General features: G+C 36.5%; 1 protein-coding gene across 1 annotated transcript; it reads left to right on the forward strand.

Moving 5' to 3' along the window:
• The first annotated feature begins 10,488 nt into the window (after positions 1-10,488).
• On the forward strand, positions 10,489-11,031 carry LOC110887644. The gene has a single exon (XM_022135221.1). The coding sequence runs from the start codon at positions 10,489-10,491 to the stop codon at positions 11,029-11,031; it is 543 nt and encodes a 180-aa protein (XP_021990913.1).
• Positions 11,032-25,280: the final 14,249 nt, after the last annotated feature.

Here is a 25,280-nt window from a genome sequence, read left to right on the forward strand (position 1 = left end):
CCACCTGATCAAGTTATTGGCAACATCAATGTAGGGGTTCTCAGAAAAATTCAATCCCAAAACATTTGTCTTTTTGCTGGTTTCCTATCACTTCATCAACCTGTCAAGTACCAAGAGGCACTGAAAGACAATAGTTGGGTAGAAGCCATGCAAGAAGAGCTCCAACAGTTCAAAAGACAACAAGTATGGGAACTTGTACCACTACCATAGGAAGTTAACCTAATTGGCACAAACTGGGTCTTCAGGAACAAAACTGATGAAAGGGGCATTGTTGTCAAGAACAAAGCCAGGCTTGTGGTTCAAGGTTATAGACAAGAAGTGGGCATCGACTATGATGAGACATTTGCTCCTGTGGCAAGACTTGAAGCCATTAGACTGTTCTTAGCTTTTGTTGCCAACCACCACATCATGGTGTATCAAATGGATATAAAGTGTGCTTTCCTACATGGCAAAATACAGGAAGAGGTATATGTTTGCCAACCTCCTGGTTTTGAAGATCATTTTTATCCTGATATGAAACTCGTTCCACTTTTCTAATCTCCATAGGTTTCACAAAAGATAAAATTGTTGAAACACTATTTTTAAAATGGAGAGGAAAAGATTTGATGATAGTCCAAATTTATGTGGATGACATCATCTTTGGAAGCACATGTAATTCCATGTGTGAAGAGTTTAGACAACTCAGGACAACACAGTTTGAGATGAGTGCCATGGGTGAGTTCCAATGCTTTCTTGGTCTCCAAGTTAAGCAATTGCAAAATGGTACTTTCATTCATCAAAACAAATATGTAAAAGATCTTTTAAAAAATTTGACATGAATGATTGTAAACCATGTAGTACACCCATGGCAACCACAAAGCTTGTCATGTTTGATGAAAAAGATGATTTGGTTGATCAGACCTTATATAGAAGCATTATTGGGTCTTTATTGTACCTAACTGCATCAAGGCCAGACATCATGTTTGCAACATGTGTCTCTGCCAGATTCCAGTCAGCACCTAGGAAGTCTAATCTCATTGCTGTAAAAAGAATATTCAGATACATAAAAGGTGCTCCTACACTTGGTATTTGGTATCCTGCTAATGGGAATGTTAAGCTTTCAGGTTACTCAGACAGTGATTTTGCTAGATGCAACACCACAAGGAAGTATACATCAGAAGGTGTCAATTCCTAGGCAATTGCTTGGTGTCTTGGCAAAGAAAAAAAGCAAGCATCTGTTTCTACATCCACTGCTGAAGTAGAAAACATTGCTGCTGCAAGCTGTACAGCCCAACTGTTGTGGCTTCAAAACCAGTTACTGGATTTTGATATAACTGCTCTAAAGACACCTCTCACATTGGACAGTCAAGCATCTGAAAATATCATCAAAAATCCAGTATCCCACTTAACCACAAAGCACATTGATATCAGACATCACTTTATGAGGGATTGCTATGAAAAAGGTTTGATTTCTCTGCATCATGTTCCAACTAAAGATTAACTAGCTGATGTGCTAACAAAAGCATTAGACACATCCACCTTTGAAAGTTTGATCTCTAGAATTGGCATGCTTAACTTGGATTAGAAGGAAAAAACTGCTTTTCCTTGAATAAAAAGCATTAAACTATTTAAAAAAAATCCATCCTTAATAATAACTTAAAATGAAAATTTTTCATAAATCCTTAAAAGTCTGTCCATATCCACTGATGGTTTAAACCTCTGATTAGTTGAAAATTCACCCACTACTGAAAGACATCCTCTGTTTTCCATATCCTTTATTGACCACTGTTTGACCAAACAACTGTGGTTTCAACCTCTGATGTCTATCCACCGATAGACTAAAATCAGCCAATGTTCTCATATACACTGTACCCAATCACTGTTGTTACCCAACAGTGGTTCCCAAACAACTATCATCCACTTTTTCATCAGAGGTTGCCACGTGGGCAGATATTAACCGTCCGACCTTTGAAACCGCTGCCAAATCAGCATTCACTTTTTCCCTTTATAAAACCCTGATTAAAACCCAAACAGAGTTTTACTCGCCGTATCGAATTCAACATTCTCCAAAACAGTTTCCATCTTCTTCTTCACTTATACTTCAACCATTCGCAATTTCTATACTCCGACCATGGCTCTAATCATCAAACACCCTCATAACTACCTATGCACCTTTGAGAAAACCGACAAAAATACTGAATTTCACTAAATAATTGACATCTTGTCAACCTCCAAATACAAAACACTTCTCACCGCTGATGCACCTATCTACCAAGACACACTCCGTGACTTCTAGGCAAATGCCAACATTGAGGAACAAGGCAAAGAGCCATTTGGCTTCACTTCAACAGTCGGAGGTGTATTGGTTGCCATAACCCCCATTACCATATCTGAAACATTTGAGATGAATGACTTGGCATGTAAAACTTCTTTCCCAAAAAATGAGTGATGTGCTGAAAATTGGTTAATTAAAAACAACTAAATTACCCTAATTCTAGACTCTCTAAGTTTTAAATTTATAAAACTAAGACTCTCTAAACCCTAAACCACACGACCGGCAAGTGTACTGATCGATGCAGTATAGCCTAAGGAAGTCCGAGTATCGAACCCAAGAGACTCTAATGAATTACGCTAATGACTCTATCTAGACTAAAACTGACACGACATACTAAATTGTTTATTGATTGGGGGGTTTCTAAATATCCTAAAAAATATAATAAAATATTAAACTAGAAAAATCAAAGAAAAGACTAAACACAAATGTGGACGAAGGTTTTGACCAGTGGTGATGAAGACTACCTAGGTTAGACGCAGGCTAAACTCAGAATGGATTTCTATTCGATAATTTTGTGGTGTGGAACCAGGATCGTTAAATGCTAAACCTATTAAGACACCACTAAGCCCCTCAAACACTCTCAAGGCGATTCTTGTGGCACTATCTAGGATGTTATGCTCACCGGCTTTCTAGATTTTCCTTTCAGTCCTCTAGTTTCTTGAAAGTGCCTATGTAAGACACTCTACCTTGCCGCGCGAATGTCTAAGGCAACTACGGGTTTTAATCTTGGTTTAATAGACAATGGAACGTTAAGGACTTATAACCAAACCGAGACCTATTAATACCCTCGAGCCTCACAGCGACGAATTTAGCAGCACACTTGATTTTATTAAATTACCGAATATTGTTTCTAAGGTTACTTATGCACTTTTCACCCTAAAGGATTAATGACCTATTACGTGATATAGACACTCACCTAAATCAAGAATCCTAGCACAACCCTATTATGTGATAAAGACTGTCACCAAGGATTACACGAAGCAATAATCAATAATAAAATAGTCACAAGCACGCATACGCACCAAGTTAAATTCCCATAGCTTTTACAGTACAAGAAAAATCCACAACCACGCCAAGAACCGAATAAAAATCCAAACTTTATTGAACTATTGTCATAACCTAGGTAGTTAATGAAGTTTAGCAAAGAAACATAATCTTAAAGACAATCAGACAAGGTTTAGAACAAGAATTCATTAGAATAAAACAAGTAAACTAGAAGATAAAAGAAACCGAATAATAAAACCCGGTAGTTCCTTGTTCTTCAAGCTTCCCGCTCGATCCCCGTGATTCCGTAGCCTTGATCCTTGCCAATAAAATTCGTCCCTGATGAATCTGCTCGTTCTATGGCTGCTTCCCCAAATTTTGCGTCTGATCTTGTAGCCGTCCAGCCGTGTATGAATATCTTATATGCGTCCCCCTTGTATATATATCTCAATTTACTTTTTCTCCAAGTAAAATAATAGCCGCTGTCGTATTTTTATGGGCCCTTCCTTTTCGTAAATATGTATATATTCACCCAACAACAGTAGCCGCCTCAAAGAACCCCTCCAGACAATTATTCACGTCCCCCCTCATGTATATATCATTAGGGTTAATTTTATACTGTGTGTATATTAAAAGGCCCTAAATCCAATCCATAATATTACGTGAACATGCTGGATTCTTCCCTTTCATGGCCCACAAGAAACTAATATATATTAGTAAACCATTTATAGATAAATTAGAGATAGTGGGCTCGGCTCGATCACAGAAAATGGCTGTAATTTTTATTCCGGTCTCTGGCGCCCCAATCTGCCCAACTGGCTGGTCATTTTCATATTACTCGTTTTTGCTCCATTTGCACCAGAACCTGTCAAAACACAAACTAATGTAATATAACACTAAAACTAAATAAACATAAATAAAAACTATACAATAATTATACAATTTACACGGGACAAATATGTGTATTTTACCTCACATCAAATATCCCCACACTTAACCTTTTTACGTCCCTGAAAAAGAATTATGCATAACGGAATCATAGTCGGAATAATCATTCGGGACAAAAGCTTAATTTACTTATTAAAAACCGAAACTCGTGTTAGCCGCGATTGCAAGTATATTGATCCACTTAAACCCAACCCGGTTCCAAGCCCTTATCATGCGATTTTAGTTCAAGTGCGGTCAATCTACATAGGGTCTCACACTAAGAATCTCAAGCCCATCTAATCCCACCTCAAACTTATAGGACAAAGAGAACGATTACTAGACCAATTCCCAACCGTCTTATATCAAAATCAAGAGAGTTTACAATCAGATTTTTTTTTCTTTTTCTTTTTCGTGAGTCTAGACGGTGCTTTCCCAAAACAAGAGGCAATCCGGCTGTAGAGTCGCTATCCCCAACCACAGACTACTTAGTTTCGGTTTTTTTTTTTTCATTATTTTTACTTTTTACTGCTTTGCACGGTCGATTTCACACACCCTAGCGGTAATCCGGCTGTAGAGTCGCTATCTCCAACCCAGACTACATAGAAGTGGCTACTTTCATTTAGTTTCTAGCTCACCTATTATTCTATTTTTTTTTTATCTTTTTTTTTCATGATCACAAACTCTAACGGTTTTAACTTATAACGGCGCCCCTTATGTTATTTTTGGCGGTTTCAACTTCCCCACTTTTCCTAGATGAGAACCCACTAGTAGACCAACAATTAGGTAATTTTAAGATCAAAGGAACCCAGAACTGAATCAGGCCTACCCGCACATCCCAAACTAGACACAAGCTCAATTTTATTATCTCATATTATTATTATTTGAACCCAAACAAAAACCCGACTTTTCTATCATTTTCCGTTTCTTATTTTTGGAAACTTCTTATTTCAAAAGACATTTTCTAATTTTTTTTTTATTTTTTTTTGGATTTTTGAAATTTTTTAATTTTTTGTATTTTTCAATTTTTTAAGACTCAAGACACTACTAACTAGACACTAAACGATAGTTCCCATCCCCACACTTAAACTTTACATTGCCCTCAATGTAAGATGGAAACTGACTCAAAAACTAAATATAAATAAGAAATAAAAGACACAAGGGCATAAATGGAAAGGACTTAGCTGGTTAAATTCTCGCGTATGCTCCAAAACTCTCGTCCAATCCAGCTCGATCGTATAGCATTTCATTCGCGATCGGCTTTGACTCTAACTGGTATACTCGATAAATGCCTGATATCTGATAAGCAGCTCCAAAATCACCCGAATGGAGATTGAGTACGGGTGGTACATATTCAAACCTGCATAACAAAAACAAGCAAAAACCAAAGCAGTACCGACTCTAAACAAAAGACTCAAAAACTACTAAATTAGACTCAATATACAAAATAAATGACTCACTATACAAACTACCGAAAAAATACCAAATATATAAAATTACAAACTCTACAAAACCTCCCCACACTTGATTTAATCAGGAGGTTTCTCTTTGACCTGGACCCGGTCCAACCCATTTAATTCCACCCTAACCTCAAAAATTTTCAAAAATAAATTGGTGGAATTATAAAATATTTTAAAAATTTGAAACGGGTCAGACCACCAAAACTTAAACTTACCTGGCATTAACCGAATGCGTGGCATGTAATGAGAAGACCGGTCATGTTTGAACTTCAACGGCTCCTTCTTCTCCGTCTTGTACCAGCTTTCGATCCTCTTCCGGTTCAGAACCTTTGTCTTTCTTTTCTTTGCCTTCTCCCGTGGCCTTGAATCTTCAGTTACCCCTACCACGGGCCAGCTGTGCTGCTCTTCCTCTTCCACCACTTTCAAAAAACGATCCCCACACTTAGTCTCTTCGTCTGGGGCAGGTTTGATCACCTCTGTCGATTCACCTTCAAGTAGAGCATCAAAATATGCTATATCCCCATCAGGATCCAACACTCCTACCTCTTCATAGGCCGGTAAACCATCTAATTCTAACTCTAAAAACTCATCCTCCCCAGACGACTTAATTTCAACCTCTTCAATTTCTTCCTCTGCAACAAACATTAACTCAAGGGAGTCTCCTAAATCCACTTCCTCCTTCATTACTTTTTCTTTTTCCACTTCATCAAACATCCAACCAGTGGAATCCCCCAATTCCACTTCTTCTTCAATTATTTTTTTCTTCACTAACGACCTTTGATACGCCGCCCATTCTTCTTCATCTATTTCATCATCAGAGTCACTCCCGAAGTCATATATAATACCCTTCTGGACCGGAGGTGGGACTTCGTCGTCCATTATCGTCTCCGTGACTGGAATGATCTCCTCATCTGACTCTTCTTCTACTTCCTCTAGCTCACCCCGCTCTCGAACTAACTCCTCTACTCTCTTTTTATTTCTCTCCGTATATTCAGCCATGCTTTCCAGGGTAGCTTGATTTTGCGCTATGAACTGCGCCATTTGTGTCATTGTCTGAGCGAACATCTCTTCTATCTTACTCATACTACCCTCAAAACCTCTATCGCTCGTCTGAACCAGGTTACGTTGCGGCTGCTGATACAGATCATTGTAATATGGCCGATTATCATAACCTTGCAAATAATTCCCCTGTGAAAAATATGGCTGCGGTTGCACAAAAGGGTTAGCATAATATGGCGTAGATGACCCCTCATATTGGGGGCATTTAACAGTAAAATGAGGTCCTCCACAAATTTCACACAGATTTACAAGACTCAAGAAAAATAAAAGACACGGACAATTAGACTCCTACGACTCAAACACACGAACAAATAGCACGGATGTGTCAATTAAGTCCAAACAAAGTAATCAACGCAATCGCCAAGAGTCCCCGGCAACGGCGCCAAAAACTTGATGTGCTGAAAATGGGTTAATTAAAAACAACTAAATTACCCTAATTCTAGACTCTCTAAGTTTTAAATTTATAAAACTAAGACTCTCTAAACCCTAAACCACACGACCGACAAGTGTACCGATCGATGCAGTATAGCCTAAGGAAGTCCGAGTATCGAACCCAAGAGACTCTAATGAATTACGCTAATGACTCTATCTAGACTAAAACTGACACGACATACTAAATTGTTTATTGATTGGGGGGTTTCTAAATATCCTAAACAATATAATAAAATATTAAACTAGAAAAATCAAAGAAAAGACTAAACACAAATGTGGACGAAGGTTTTGACCAGTGGTGATGAAGACTACCTAGGTTAGACGCAGGCTAAACTCAGAATGGATTTCTATTCGATAATTTTGTGGTGTGGAACCGGGATCGTTAAATGCTAAACCTATTAAGACACCACTAAGCCCCTCAAACACTCTCAAAGCGATTCTTGTGGCACTACCTAGGATGTTATGCTCACCGGCTTTCTAGATTTTCCTTTCAGTCCTCTAGTTTCTTGAAAGTGCCTATGTAAGACACTCTACCTTGCCGCGCGAATGTCTAAGGCAACTACGGGTTTTAATCTTGGTTTAATAGACAATGGAACGTTAAGGACTTATAACCAAACCAAGACCTATTAATACCCTCGAGCCTCACAGCTACGAGTTTAGCAGCACACTTGATTTTATTAAATTACCGAATACTGTTTCTAAGGTTACTTATGCACTTTTCACCCTAAAGGATTAATGACCTATTACGTGATATAGACACTCACCTAAATCAAGAATCCTAGCACAACCCTATTATGTGATAAAGACCGTCACCAAGGATTACACGAAGCAATAATCAATAATAAAATAGTCACAAGCACGCATACGCACCAAGTTAAATTCCCATAGCTTTTACAGTACAAGAAAAATCCACAACCACGCCAAGAACCGAATAAAAATCCAAACTTTATTAAACTATTGTCATAACCTAGGTAGTTAATGAAGTTTAGCAAAGAAATATAATCTTAAAGACTATCAAACAAGGTTTAGAACAAGAATTCATTAGAATAAAACAAGTAAACTAGAAGATAAAAGAAACCGAATAATAAAACCCGGTAGTTCCTTGTTCTTCAAGCTTCCCGCTCGATCCCCGTGATTCCGTAGCCTTGATCCTTGCCAATAAAATTCGTCCCTGATGAATCTGCTCGTTCTATGGCTGCTTCCCCAAATTTTGCGTCTGATCTTGTAGCCGTCCAGCCGTGTATGAATATCTTATATGCGTCCCCCTTGTATATATATCTCAATTTACTTTTTCTCCAAGTAAAATAATAGCCGCTGTCGTATTTTTATGGGCCCTTCCTTTTCGTAAATATGTATATATTCACCCAACAACAGTAGCCGCCTCAAAGAACCCCTCCAGACAATTATTCACGTCCCCCCTCATGTATATATCATTAGGGTTAATTTTATACTGTGTGTATATTAAAAGGCCCTAAATCCAATCCATAATATTACGTGAACATGCTAGATTCTTCCCTTTCATGGCCCACAAGAAACTAATATATATGAGTAAACCTTTATAAATAAATTAGATAGTGGGCTCGGCTCGATCACAGAAAATGGCTGCAATTTTTATTCCGGTCTCTGGCGCCCCAATCTGCCCAACTGACTGGTCATTTTCATATTACTCGTTTTTGCTCCATTTGCACCAGGACCTGCCAAAACACAAACTAATGTAATATAACACTAAAACTAAATAAAAATAAATAAAAACTATACAATAATTATACAATTTACACGGCACAAATATGTGTATTTTACCCCACATCAATGAGTTTCAAACAGACTTGATAGAAAGGGGTTATGATGGACAGCTGAATAAAGCCACTCTGTTTAAACCAAATTTTCCACCACCCATGAAATTTGTGTTCCATACCCTGTTAACATGTCTGTCAAACAAAACCACTCCTTTTTAATGAAATACCATTAAAAATCCAGTACTTGGGGTATGCAGTTTTGAATAAAACTGATTTTAACTACACCCAAGCATTGTTTACTGATATGGTTAATAATTTGAAAAACATTAAAAATGGGAAGAATGCTGCTTTTCTCATGTTTCCAAGATTTTTATGCTATTACCTGCAAAAGAAGCTTCCACAAAAAGTCGTTGAAAAAGGTACAACTTTTAAAATAAACAGTTTGTCATAAGAAACTTTTACTCGCCTAACGGCCAAAGAGTCAAATGTTTCCAAAACATAAACAAAGATGTCTGAGCATATTTTAGATGAGTCCACATCTCCTCCTCAAACCTCTGTTGCTGAGCCCGCTCCTCTTGGTGATCACAGCACCACAACCACTGTTGTGAAACCCCCACCATCAAAACCTAAAAATACCAAATCCAAAAATCCCAACAAACCCACAAATAAGGGTCCTCTAGAAGATGAGATCCCAGAGGTTAACCTGTGACAACACAAATGTCACTAGAAACCACGGTTGCTACTTCCTCACAACAAGTGGAAAGATCTTAACCTGAAACCCAAACTCCTCATGATTCCTCACAAAAGGAACATGTTGTAAGCACAGGGACACCACATTATGAAACATTACCTTCACTTGAAAGTATGTTTAAAAGCCCTTCTCCCATGGCAATGTCTCTTTCAACACCACTCCCTTCATCTCCCATTTCACCAATCTTTATACCACTATTTGAGGCTATTAACATTCAGACAATAAGCAGCCCCTCTAACCAACACATTACTGAGAGTATAACTTCCACAATGGCTATGTCTGAACCTGTACAAATAGCTTTTCCACAAACAGTTGAGGAGGCTACACCACTTGAATTTCATGAAATTCTTGTTGGTAGTTCAAGTGAGCAGCTACTACAAATGTTGAATCAACTGTTTACATTTGGACAGTAGTTTCATCTCTAAGACTCCCTTGAAGGCAACCACTGCTGTGTCTACCAAGGTAACCACTGATGTGTCTACCAAGGTAACCACTGATGCAGAGGGAATTCCCATAACTAAGAAAAAGGGGGCATCTACTCATGATGATTTGGAGTTTACTCCTATCACCAAAGCATATACAACCACCTCTGGTGGAAATTCAGGTGATCCTATTAAGTTAGGTGATGAATTAAAACATAGAGAATTGACAGATAGAATGAACTCCTTTGAAAACACTATTGGAGAGATGAAAGACATGCTGAAACAAGTGTTGGAGGCATCTAAAAGTTAGCCTAGTCACCAGCAAATCACCCAAGAGCTTTGGAATTCAGTACAACCCATTCTTGCAGCTCAAAGGGAACAAGCTGAAAATCAACATAACTCACACATGGAGCTTATTAGAGTTATGGTTGATGCTAGGTACAAGGATACACAAGCAGATATCAGGGGCATCAAAGAATCCCTTGCAAAATTAACTGGCACCTCCCCTGCACCTATCTTTGAAAAAGCGGATCAAGATGATGCCCAAAAGGGGGAGAAAGAATCCTTGAGAAAACTTGATGTTGACCCCAAAGCAAAACCTAATGGTCAGCAACAACAAAAGCCAGGATCTGCCAAAGACACTTCTTCAAAATCCTCTAAAAAAATTGATGATGGAAAGAAAAAGGGAGTTGATGAGACCCTTAATAAACAGACAGATGAAGAGATTTTAGAAAAACAGAAGAGAAAAGATACAGAAGAAAGCAAGACAGATTTTTGGAAGCAGGAACAAGAGAAAAAGATGAAAAGAGAAAACAAAGCTCAAAATATTGGCACTTCTGATAGAAGAAAATCTTTCAGAAACAACAGACCACCATTAGCCACATTTCCCAAAAGAACTACTGCTTCTAAAAAGCCAACTACAACCAAACCAAGACCTTCACCCCAATAACCATCACAACAAAAACCACCTCAAAAGAAGCAGAAAATAGCTTCATCACCACCACCATCCTCAACAAAACCAACAGATGTTGAGACACCAGTGGTTTCAGCAGTTGTTAGCCAAACCACTGACTCAATTCATTTTGATCCTCCACCATCAACTCAACCACCAACACCTCAAAGATTCCCTTCATAATCAACCTTTTCACCTAAGCCACCTTCTCTATCTAAAACTCCTCCTCCTCCAAAGTTTGCCTATGCAAGAAAAAGGAAATTTGTGGTACTTGAAGAAGAAAAAGAAATTCCAAACCCAATTCCTTTATCATCTGCTCCTGCTCCATTCATTCCATCCTCATTATCTCCACAAACAAACCCACTTGATCATCCACCCATTGGTTACCTACCACGTGACATCCCCTTGGAAACTTAATATCCTTTGGAACTGCTTGCAGTCCAAGATGAAATGATACAGTTCTACAAAATAGAGGATCCATCCAAAAGAACCTTCCCATCATTGTATGGCTTCAGAACACCTCAAAATATGGATGAATACTTAAAGTTGAAAGCCAACAAAGCTCAAAGTATTGCCAAAGAAGAGAGTATAAGGTTAGGGGACATGATTTACCAGAATAAGTATCTACATGAGCTTAGCAAAGTCAGGAAACTGGAGGACTTTGCTAGAGATCTGAGTAAATCCATGTCAGAGTTGCCACCAAATGCTGAACTTCAAAAGGAACTAGGGGTTGACTACTTGGGTCTCATTATGAAAGACAAGCCCTCCAAAGCCAACAGGTCTCGGTTCAAAGATTGTCCTCTAGATGCTCTCAAAGAAGAAGTTAAAAGAATTGAAATGATGAACAAAGATCCTAAAATGAAGAAATCTGCACCCAACTGGAATAAATTCAAGAAGGTTGATGTAGATGATGCATTGAGGTACAAAAGGAAGAGAGCAGAGCTTGTTGCAGTTGGATATGGGCCTACTAGATCCATTGCAAGATGGTCTACGCAGAGTGTTGATGAGACTTATAGAAGGTTAGAAGAGCTCAGAAAGACAGATCCAACTGTTCCTCAGAAGCCAGTACATACTAAAACTACTGCTGATAGGCCTCAACAGACCCATGCCCTTCAAAAGTTGTTCTCATCATCTATTTTACCCATCAGTGCCTTGAATCAACTAAAAAGGCAAAAGCAGACAGATGAGGAAGATGAAGAGAGGTATTCTGAACACAGAAAAGAGGCTATCAGAAACCAACTTCAATTTGGATTGGATGATGCTTCTCAACAACTTGCTGCTCAAATATCTGAAATAATCAAAAAGTTGGCAAGCAGACCTCAATCCCCAAACTCATCTCAAATAAAACTTCTCTCTAGAAAGCCATCAGATCCAAAAATACTAAAGTGGACGTCTAACAAAGATATCCACGTATTGACTCTGCTCAGGTAAAATGGTAATGTTGAAAAGCTTTCAAGGAAGGCTGCATATGGTCTGAATACAGGAGACCTTCAAGATCTTTTGAACCTTCAACTAATTAGGGATGAAGAAGACACAGATTACTTGGATTTTGAGCTCCAATTCAAAGGGCAAATCCAAAACTGTTGATGAGAGAATAAAGATCAGAATAATGAAGTGTTTTGGCATCATCTGTTCCAGGGGAAGATTGTTGGCTCATGTGATCCTTCTTGAAGAACAGATGATACAAAGCCAAAACTGGTTCTGCAACAACTGATCCTAATAAAAGTGCTTTGAACTCCTTTTCCCTCCAATGGCAGTGGCATCCAACATCTGATGATCTCTAAAGTCTGCTGACACTCAAAGTCTGTTATATACAAAGAACTGCTGAAGTCTAAAGTCTATTGAAGACCTATCATCTATTGAAGTCAAAGAATTGCTAGAAGTCAAAGGCCTTATCAACCTTTATGGAAAGCACTGCTTAGTCTTCATTAGTGGTTGAGCCCATCAGTGGATAACTTCATCAGCAGTTGTCAATCAGTTTCTTATTGTAATAGTGTTAGTAATTAGCAGTGTTTAGAGGTTGTTAAGATTGTTAGCTGTCATTGTCTAGGTGATGTCAGCAAAGATGCTACAGTGGTTAGGATTGTACTATAAATAGACAGTGCATATATTGTTCTATCAGCTCTTTCACATACTTGCATCTTGTATGAACTAACACTAGTGAGCTCAGGCTGAGCGGGAGAAAGTGTTCATGCATACGTTGAATATTTTGTAATGAAATCATTCGATACAAAGTATATATGATGAAAGCTTTTCTTTCCTTGTTTGTGTTATAAAGTTTTCCAATCATTCAGCTGCAAATTATCATCTGTTTATCTTCTTCCATTTATCATTTCTTATAAAACAATACAAACAAGTAAACTCAAATCCTAACAGGGAAATATTGTAATATTCATTGTAATGTCCATGTGTTGATACATAATGTTTGATGCCTACATCATCGAGTCATGTCATATGTGATAGGATTAACTTGTTAGATTTTATGATTGTATGTAATAGGTTACATTCCTACTGTTGAGTACATCCGCATGGATGAGCTGGTCCGCACGGATGTTTCTCATCTGTACGGAAGAGAAGGTTAGCCCCAAATGTGCCATGATTTCTATAAATAGCCGGTGAGGACCAAGTCATTTGTAATTTGCAGAACTGATGGCGAAGCCCTGTCCAGTTGAATATTTGGATGTAAATTGGCTTTATATGGATGAAAATGTTGTAAATGAACTAATCTTGTGTTGTCACCTAATCATAATGAATTCCGTGCATTGTGACTAGGTTATTAGATATCACCGGAACCTAACATTAAGACAACCGGTCCTCACAAGTGGTATCAGAGAAGGATGGCTGATATCTGAGACATTTCATAAGATTTGGACATTAGAAGACTTCTTTCAACTCTTTTTCTTTAATTTTTACATCTCCTACGGTTAAAATGGACTGATTTTTTCAAGGGTTGTAAAAAACACATTTTTAACACATCCTATAAAAATTCAGCTTAAAAATCAAACATTATCATGGTAAAATTTTCAAAAAATGAGAAAACTAGTTTTTCACCTTCGTACGAACATACTCGTCTGCACGAACTAACCTTCATCCGTATGAACCAGTTACGTCCACACGGAAGAGACATTTATTCGTTTGAAATTTTTTTCATCCGCACGAAATAGCTGCTTTTTGTTTGGAATTGTTGTTTGATTCGCATGAACCAGGTACCTCGCACCAAATTTGTTCATCCATACAAGGAAATCTTTATCAAACTGTTTTTCTGCTCGTCCACACGAAACCTTCATCAGTCCGAAAAATTGTCATTCGTTCAAATTTGACCTCATCCTTTCCAAACTTCTTTCATCATGGGAAACAAGTTCTATAATGCTATTGCATCCACTCCCACAACCGTAGTCCAAAACATAAACTTAGATAATGAGATGGGCACCATGACCAAACCTCCTAAGTTGATGTGTGTGGAAGACTACAAGGGATGGCATGCGGGATTCGAAAATTGGATACAAGCTAACTACTTGGAATGATGGCTCGCAATAGAAGAAGAATATGTCATTCCAACCGTGGAAGGTGGTGAAGAAAATAGCGTTACTCAAATCCCACAAGGTGATGGACAGAAGTTCGTCAAAGAAAAGAAGATGTTGAATTTGCTCCAACAAGAAATCAAGGAAGACATTTTCACTTTGGTTCAACATCAAGGAACCGCTCAATCGATATAGAATGCTTTGAAAGTAAAGTATCAAGGAAGCTTATCCATGTAGAAAAGCAAGAAAAATCTTTTAAAGAAAGAATTCAACATTTTTACAGCTTTAAGAGGAGATTCAATAAAACAACTCGTTGAAAGATACTGTCATCTAGTTGCTGAATGAAACAGTTGAGAATTAATAAAAAAGATGACGAATGGGTGGATAAATTGGCAGATGCCTTACCACAAGGCGAGTGATCAACATACCTGATGATTTTAAAAAGCAATAATAAAGAATCTAACAGCTTAACACTGACAAAGTTCATTGAAAAATTAGAGGCTCATGAGTTAGAGCCACGCAAGATGGAAAAGATGAAAAGTGCAAATGTTCAACAAGACGTTGATTTGTACTCAAAGGAAATGGTTCAGCGAATATTCAAAGCCCCTAAAATTCAAACAGCGTTAAGTGCTGACACATCATCTGGAAATTCATTTAGCATTACTAGCAGTGGTGGTGGTTTTTCTTCATGTCAAAATTTTGAACTGAATACTCCAACCTACAGTCCACAATCTTCATAAAACACAAACAATTATTCAAGCCAGAATAATTCAAATCCTCATGTACTGCAATGCAATATAGTCGTTAATCTACAGAATGCTCAGGATTTAACAGAAGCAACCGCAAAGGAGCACATGACGTTTCATCCATTCTTGAGTTATATGAGTGCTTGATCGCAAGAAGGATTGGAAATTCAAACATGATAGAAGAGGATTACGATCAAATTGATCTAGAAGAAATGGAGCTAACGATATTAAGTGGTGCATGGCGAGTGTGGTACGTAGAGCTCAGTGATTTAAGGAGATCGTGATTTAAGGAGATCACTGGAAGAAATAGCATTGGAGGGCCGAATTCCAAGTTAGGGTTTGATAAGTCTAAAGTGACATGCTTTAAATGCAAAGAGAAGGGCCACTTCAAACACGAATGTCCAAACAGAGAAGTTAATGACAACAACAACCCATTTGGTGGTGACTATTACAAAAAGGTCATCTACCATAAGAATTCTCAACATCCACCGAATATATCAAGGCTAATCACGATTGAAGATGGATCAAAATCCAAAGATAAGGCATTGGTTGTAACTCAAGAAGATGAAGGGTTCAACTGGAATAATCTTATTCCTATAACCAACAGCCTTGCACTAATAGCCGATTGTGGAATTGGGAGAACCTGAAAAGAGTGTGGATGAAGAGAAGGTTGAAGAAGCTGCTGAAGAAGTTTGTGTTGAAGTCAAACTTGATGAAAATCTAGAAGAATTTTATGATACTGAAGCATCAGTTTTGGATATTGAAAATTTTCAAATTCCTACTAAAGAAGTTATTAATAATGCATTTAGATCTATCACACCTCCTGATATTTTCAAATCTTTTGCAGGTTTCTTTGGCGAAGAGGGAAACTACAGTGATCTACATTTTGATGAAGATAAGAAAGAACCTGTAAAAGAGATCATCGATGTGTCTAAGGAGATGAACATTAAAAATATGAAAGAGATTGCTGAAAAAGCCCTGATGGCTCAACTGAAAGAGGTAGTGAAAACCTCTAAAAAAGAACAGAAAGTTGTATCCGAGTCAGTTGATGAAGAAGTTAAAAATGATAAAACAAACAAATAAGAAACATCCTTTCAATGCAAGAAATGCATTAAACCTTGCAAGTCCTGCATAAAAAGGATGAAAACTATAAAGTGTTAAAAAAGCATACAGATGATTTGACATATGACTTGAAGAGTGTGAAAGAAAGATACGATAAACTGCAAAAATCAATTAACCAGTTTCATGTAGCTAACAATGAAAATGATGCAACAAATTCAATGCTCAAGAAAATTGCTTTAGACAAGCAAATGGAAATTAATACTCATATCGATACGATTTCAAAGCTAAAACAAGAGCTATAAACAGCTAGGATTGAAACTGAAAGTGCTGATAAAAAGTTGATAAGCTACTTGATAGCATCTTATGTCATAGATCGCATACTTCCCAAGCCTACAGGTAAGGACGGATCAGGGAATAATTATTGTGTTCCACCTCTAATGTGGAATAATTATTCGAAAAAAGATCTAGATGGGTTGGATAAGGCAATGAACATTAAATTGAAAACTGAACCAAAAGATCAACTCCCTGATTGTAACGCCTCGCTTTTAGAACTTTCCTTATTTAAAAAGTTGTCTTATAATCTATTTCGGGAAACCCATATCTCGTGTAATCATATTTTCGAGACCTTGATCGTAATAAAACTTGATCATTTTTAAAGGAATTATAAATTGAATATTCATACTTGTTTATACATTCAATTCATATACATACTTGATACACGTTCGTCACCCTCGTAAACACATGCTTATTATACACGCAAAAGATCGTAAATACGTATTTTATACATTTTATAAACTCAAATACTTAATTTTATGTTTACAATACATAATCCATCCTTTACATGTATTATATACTTAATTATGTGTTAAATATAGAAGCAATACCACAAAATACCTCAACAACCAAACTTCAGGGACTAAAAGTTACAAAAGACGAAAGTTGCCTGGTAAGGGGCGCGGCGCTACGCGTAGCCCACCACCTTTCACCTCTCAACCATATTTCTAACTCATATTTCTAACTTATTTACACTCTCAAAATGCTCTCAATTTAGCGAAAACACTAGTTTTGGCAGATTATTATAAGTGCCAAAGTGAACACTTTTCTTCAACTTTCTTCACCATTTCTTCTTCTACAAAGCTTGGAATACCTCTAGGAGTGTTTCCACAAGATTACCATGGTAATCTAAGGTGGAACATCACCATTTTGAGGTCCAAACTTTCTGTTTTGGAAGAATACCTGTTAAACTTTTATAAAACTATGTTAGGAGTTGATTCGTATGAAGTTTAAGAGGTGCAAACACCTCTAAACTTTCTGTTTTGGTTCAATGTTCATGTACTTTTGTTATTTGGTAAAACTTGGTGGAATCTTGAATCCACCAAGCTCATCACTTCACCTATAGTTGTGGGTTTGTGTTGAGATTGATTCTCACCAAGATATGAGTTCAAAAACACTTTAATTTCAGTTTATACATGTCCTAACCCGAGTGATGAAAACAAGCTTGATTCAACATCTTCCATATGATGAACTCATGACTTGTGAAGTGTGAACCATGGAAGCTTGGGCTTTCCAATCTAGTTCCACTCCTTCATTTGGGGAACTTTGTGTATAAACACTCAAGTGATTTACTAGTATCAAAGTACCTTAGCCCCGTCTAGCCTCCCTCACTTAGTTAATTCTTTTCATGATGTGTTGGCACACCCGGGTTAGAGAGTACTCGGTTACTTGAGCTTATGATAGTTAGATTTATTTATTGTTATTCATGAACCCCCGAACCATCCTTGTGATGGTTTGAGTAGTGGTGAATCATACAACGAGGTCTCAACCTCCATGCATGACTTGCATGATGCTGCTTGTTATCTATGATTAGACTTAGTTTTAGGATGATATTATAACTATATAAATACATATTTATACACAAGAACATGGTTGATTTTGTGATAGTAATCAAGTAATTATTATTCGTTATAAACATAGGCTATTATATCTAAGATTCTAAGTCACTTGTTAATGATTCTAATGGGCAATTTGGGACCCATGAAACCACACATAAGATAGTGTCATAAATGAGTACTTAGATCTAGATAATACTTTCGTAAATACATACTTTTTGTACTTTAAATTCTAAATCCCGAATCTAGCCACTCCATAAACATCATATAACCTTACCATTTACTCCTTAAATACAAACCACTCGTCACTCACGGATAATCGGAAGGCACTACAATGTTGTGAGTATACTCGACGCCCTTTTACCGTTTTTACACTTTTTGGGTACAACGTGTTTACATATACAAAAAACACTCGACATACATACTTTTATGCAATTATACAAACAATCCACTACATGCTTACTAATATTTTATGCTTAACTCGTGTTTATGGGTGATTCTTATGTGATGAACTTGTCATTAACTTCGTACAAGCCTCCCCTTAACATGTATAGCGCTATAGGAGTAACGCACCGCCCGTGGATGAGAGGTCATGTTATGTTTCTTTATACTTGCGGTAATCAGAGGGCTGACGTGTAAATCGCATGCCAGTTTTACGTTAATATTTATAACTAGGTTTGCCATGTGGATTGTTCATTTTCATTTTATACGTATATGCTAGTACATCAAACTTGTATACTCGTCAATACTTTTGTATTGAAGTATACTTTAAAACATGATGTAGGTTTATGATGATGTTGATGATGCACAAAACATAGTAGGATGCCTAGTGACGCATTTAAACTTTACTTGTTGTATTATAATTCATTTGTTTCAACTTGTTGTATTTTATTTCAAACAATGTAATTGATTCTTTTAGCAATGAAACGAAATTTATTCTTAAATACTTGTCACATGTTAGTGTTATGTGTAATGAGCAATCTATTTCGTCTCACTCTGATGTTTCCGCCATCGGTTTGGGTGTGACAGATTGGTATCAGAGCCATAACTATAGGGAATTAGGAAAATTGCTATGCTTTTGACCTAGTCTATAGTTAAGCACCATACTTGATTCACATGCTAATTTCTTGAAACATCTTTATATGCTAAATTCTAGAAATGCCTTTAATGTGCTCACACTTGTTTTACTATTCCATAACATACGCCTTTTCTAAGGCTACTTTACTCAATTATGCTAAACTCGAAACACTCATATGGTATAAACGAGACGACTTCACCAAAATAGGCGTGAAACCCACAATTTGGTGAACGACTCTAAATCCACTTATTCTTTTTACACCAAATTCGCTATCAAGTTAGGAGTGGAATCCTCACCTTGATGGAGAATTTCCATTTCAAATCTAGTGGACCCTCGTCAACGTGTCGGAATTAACTTTCTTGACCCGACTAGTACTAACCACACTTAGGGTACGATGTTGTCAAGTTACGGGTGAAACTCGCATCTTGCTAACTAGTCCCACTCCTTGATTTTCAAAAATCCTACCAAGTTTCGAATTTTCGATTGATTTGGAACATGTAGTAACCAGAAGGGTGAATACCGTTAACCGAAATTTCGGCGAGAGTATTCCACCTATTAGGCCAAAGCATGTTTCCCAAATTCAAGAGAACTTTCGACACTTTGATTTAGTCAAAAGTTCCGTTTTGGAACAATCCAAGTTTTAATCAAACCTCCATTTTACTATTATCAATCTTATGCTTAACGCGATACAACCTCTTCTTTTCAAAATTCAAATTATTTTCAAGCTTTTTACACACACATCATACTAAATCTTTTCATACACTTATACGTTATTCACATGCATAATTTCAAAAATGTCACCAACTAGATTTACATTTCTCGTAATCTCAAAATGGAGACATACCATCAAGATAGGAGTGAATTCCTTACATTGACGATTAGCTCCGCTCCTCCCCTTCTCAAAATCGACCTCACCAATGGGTTAGGGGTGATTCCCTTACCTTGGTGATCGTTACCAAATTTTCTTTTAAAAAGACCTTATTATGCAAACCACATGATCAAGTCTACTTATGAAAATTTTAAAATTCATTGTCTTATTAAACGTATTTCTTACCATACAATTCATTTCTCATAAATCACATATACAAAGTTCCTAATCATACCTTAAACGTTTCATTACCCGATTTTCAAAACTTTATGAAATGCAACTTATCAACTTAATCGGCCTAATGAACCTCTTGCCAACAAATTTCATACTCGACTTAATCACTAAACACGCTCACATTAAAACATTATACTAAAGACATTTATTCTCAATCGGAAACCAACCAACTTTTCTCACATGCTTATAGAACCTTGTAGATATTATAAGGTCATTTTGCTAAAAATCTTTTCAAAAATCAATAAATCATTTTGCTAAAACTCTTTCCAAAGTAACTAAGTTCAAGTTTGCTAAAATCCTTTTCCAGGACCAAAGCTTTCGCAAATGTTTCTAAAATACAACTCTTCGTATTGCGATACAAAATACTTTTATAAAGCAAACTTGTCGTTTTCAAAAACCTTTTCCATACACCACTCAATACATCATTTCAGTTCTAAACACATGGGCAAGGAAACTTCATGGGAACCGACAATCTTCGACTCACGTAAATTGTTTTAAAACAAGAGTAGCATTTCCTTTCTTTTTACAAAATATGTCTCGCATAACCAATAGATACTTTATATTCTTTTTTTTTTTACACTCACAAACCTGATTCTACATTTCAAGTCAAACTCAATCTATTTTGATTCGATAAACACAATGTTTTGTTCCAACAACCATACATGCATATCATCGTACACGTTTTAGTCAATGTTTCACGACAATTTCAGTCATATCATTCGTTTTTGCATACTTAAAGCTTCTTGATCATTTTATGTGATTAAATTTGTTGTGTTTCAATTTATACTTTATACGCAGTCGTTATCATTCACACTTATACTTATATACATACATATAATCATATGCATACTTATACTCATACTCACATTCATACATTCGTACCTATACGTGGGCGTAACCCGAGGGATTCACTCATGTTGGTCTCATACATACTTAAACATAAACATGCTTATATACTACGTTCTTGTACGCACACATTCCTATTTTCAGAGTTACTGTATACCCTGACTCATACACAACTACTACAAACTATGCGGATCATGCAACAACCAGTATAATCGCGGGTGCACACGGGAATATAATGGTAGGCGCATGAAAATCATAGGGTGTTCTACTGTGTATGGTAAGACACGGAACGTAACATGACACCGAATAGCGAAACAGGCGTAACATGGTAAAAACATGGTGGATACGCCGTTGGTACTTCCTATATATAAGTGTTTTCACCATATTACCAAACTTTCGTGAAATGTGCCATGAGAAATTCGGTGTTTTGCAGACCTTATTTAAACACGATACACAAACTTTAACAACTCACAAACGCACTGCTAAACGCGTGACATCCGATTTTCCATGACGAAACCTCATTCCTAACGCCTCGTATTCGCATTATACCCAATGCTCATACCATTCCTATCCTTGAGTTCATCCACCAGGTCGCTCGTTCACTCTCATACCTCCATTATTCCCAGTTATTCTTTGGCTTTTATACAAACTTTATTCAAAATCAATCGGTTTAAATGTTCGAATCCTAAAATACTTTCTTGCTTTTAAAACTATCTTCCATTCTTTATTTATGCGCAACATACTTAGTCGGCCGTTACCCCCAAAACCGTTTTATTAAATACCTAACTTTCACATTCCTCGCCAATAAACAATTTACTACAAATATGTGATTTATTGATGCTTTTGCAACCAATAAAACTTTTCTTAAAAACCTACGGTGCGGCCACACTCTTCATCAAAATACAAACCGTTTTATACAAAAAAAAAAAAAAAAAAAAAAAAAAAAACCCTTCCTTCTTAGGTAACCTATTTCAAATATCTATCCATTGAGTCATTCAAACTTAATTAAACTCACTTTGCCTATATACATACATACACATTCTACTTACAATTAATGTCTCAAATCACCTTAGTTAAACGAACTACTTTTACAAATCTATTTTTTTCCACGCATTTCAACACACTTCAAACTTCAAAAATCTCAATTTTAGTCAATCATTATTTTTAGCTAAAATGTTTTTTTCAAAGTATTCCTCTTGAATAAATTTCAGGATGAAATTACCTAAAGTATGGGAGACTGTAAAGCCTCGCTTTTAGAACTTTCCTTATTTAGAAAGTTTTCTTATAATCTATTTCGAGAAACACATATCTCTTGTAATCATATTTCCAAAACCTTGATCGTAATAAAACTTAATCCTGTTTAAAGGAATTATACATCGAATATTGATACTTGTTTATACATTCAATTCATATACATACCTGATACACGTTCGTCACCCTCGTAAACACATGCTTATTTTACACGCAAACTATCGTAAATACATATTTTATACATTTTATACATTTAATTTTATATTTACAATACATAGTCCATCCTTTATAAGTATTATATACTTATTTATGTGTTAAATATACAAGAAATACCACAAAATACCTCAAGAACCAAACTTCAGGGACTAAAAGTGACAAAAGACGAAAGTTGCCTGTAAGGGGCGCGGCGCTACGCGTAGCCCACCCCTTTTCTCCTCCGCGGGGCGTCAAGCCCCTGAATCCGTAGAAAATTGTTTTTGGTCACGAGATTGGCCAACTCTCAACCATATTTCTCACCAATCACTTCTAATCTTCATTTAACACCAAACCCTAATCTTCCACTATATAAACAAGCCTTCTAACACTCATTTTCACTTTTCCAACTCATTTACACTCTCAAAATGCTCTCAATTCAGCTGGAAACACTAGTTTTGGCAGATTATTCTAAGTGCCAAAGTGAACACTTTTCTTCACTTTTTTTCAACTTTCTTCACCATTTCTTCTTCTACAATGCTTGGAACACCTCTAGGAGTGTTGCCACAAGATTACCATGGTAATCTAAGGTGGAACATCACCATTTTGAGGTCCAAACTTTCTGTTTTGGAAGAATACTTGTTAAGCTTATATAAAACTATGTTTTCTTGATTGTATCTTGTGCCTACTTGTTCTTGAACCTTTCTAAGGTTATGAGACTTGTTAGGAGTTGATTCGTATGAAGTTTAAGAGGTGCAAACACCTCTAAACTTTCTGTTTTGGTTCAATGTTCATGTACTTTTGTTATTTGATAAAACTTGGTGGAATCTTTAATCCACCAAGCTCACAACTTCACCTATAGTTGGGGGTTTGTGTTGAAATTGATTCTCACCAAGATTTGAGTTAAAAAACACTTTAATATTAGTTTATACATGTCCTAGTACGAGTGATGAGAACAAGCTTGATTTAACATCTTCCATATGATGAACTCATGACTTGTGAAGTGTGAACTATGGAAGCTTGGGCTTTCAAATCTAGTTCCTCTCCTTCACTTGTGGAACTTTGTGCATAAACACTCAAGTGATTTACTAGTATCAAAGTACCTTATCCCTGTCTAGCCTCTCTCACTTAGTTAATTCTTTTCATGATGTGTTGGCACACCCGAGTTAGAGAGTACTTAGTCATTTGAGCTTATGATAGTTAGATTTATTTCTTGTTATTCATGACCCCCCGAACTATCCTTGTGATGGTTTGTGCAGTGGTGAATCATACAACGAGGTCTCAACCTCCATGCTTGACTTACATGATGCTACTTGTTATCTATGATTGGACTTAGTTTTAGGATGATATTATAACTATATAAATACATATATTTACACAAGAACATGGCTAATTTTGTGATAGTAATCAAGTCATGATTATTCATCATAAACATAGGCTATTATATCTAAGATTCTAAAACATTTGTTAATGATTCTAATGGGCAATTTGCGACCCATGAAACCACACATAACATAGTGTCATAAACGAGTACTTAGAACTAGATAATACTTTCGTAAATATATACTTTTTTTACTTTAAATTCTAAATCCCGAATCTAGCCACTCCATAAACATCATATAACCTTACCATTTACTCCTTAAACACAAACCACTCGTCACTCATGGATAATCGGAAGGCGTTGCAATGTTGTGTGTATACTCGACGCCCTTTTTACCGTTTTAAAATTTTTGGGTGCAACATGTTTACATATACAAAATACACTCAACATACATACTTTTATGCAATCATACAAACAATCCAATACATGCTTACTAATATGTTATGCTTGATTCGTGTTTCAGGGTGATTCTTATGTGATGAACTTGTCATTAACTTCGTACGAGCCTCCCCTTAACATGTATAGCGCTATAGGAGTAACGCACCGCCCGTGAACGAGAGGTCGTGTTAAGTTTCTTTATACTTGCGGTAATCAGAGGATTTACTTGTTAATCGCATGCCAGTTTTACGTTAATCTTGATTACTAGGTTTGCCATGTGGATTGTTCATTTTGTACTTATATGCTAGTACATCAAACTTGTATACTCGCCAATACTTTTGTATTGAACTATACTTTAAAACATGTTGCAGGTTTATGATGATGTTGATGATGCACGGAACTTAGCAAGATGCCTAGAAACGCATTTAAACTTTAATACTTGTTGTATTATAATTCATTTGTTTCAACTTGTTATAGTTTTTTTTTTCAAACAATGTAATTGATTCTTTTAGCAATGAAACGAAATTTATTCTTAAATACTTGTCACATGTTAGTGTTATGTGTAATGAGCAATCTATTTCGTCTCACTCCGATGTTTCCGCCATCGGTTGGGGTGTGACCCTAATAATATCGATGTCACCTACACGAAATCTGAATTAGACTGTAAATCAGATGTGGTAAAAGATGTTGTTGAAAATTTTTTGAAAGTGAAAGTGATAAAAATGAGTTTGAAACTGTAAAAACAATGTTCGGTAAAAAGAGTTTAAGTTCATATTCTGACATCGATGAGAGCTTTCACA

This window comes from Helianthus annuus, chromosome 7 (genome assembly GCF_002127325.2).
Source record: "Helianthus annuus cultivar XRQ/B chromosome 7, HanXRQr2.0-SUNRISE, whole genome shotgun sequence".
Lineage (NCBI taxonomy): Eukaryota > Viridiplantae > Streptophyta > Magnoliopsida > Asterales > Asteraceae > Helianthus > Helianthus annuus.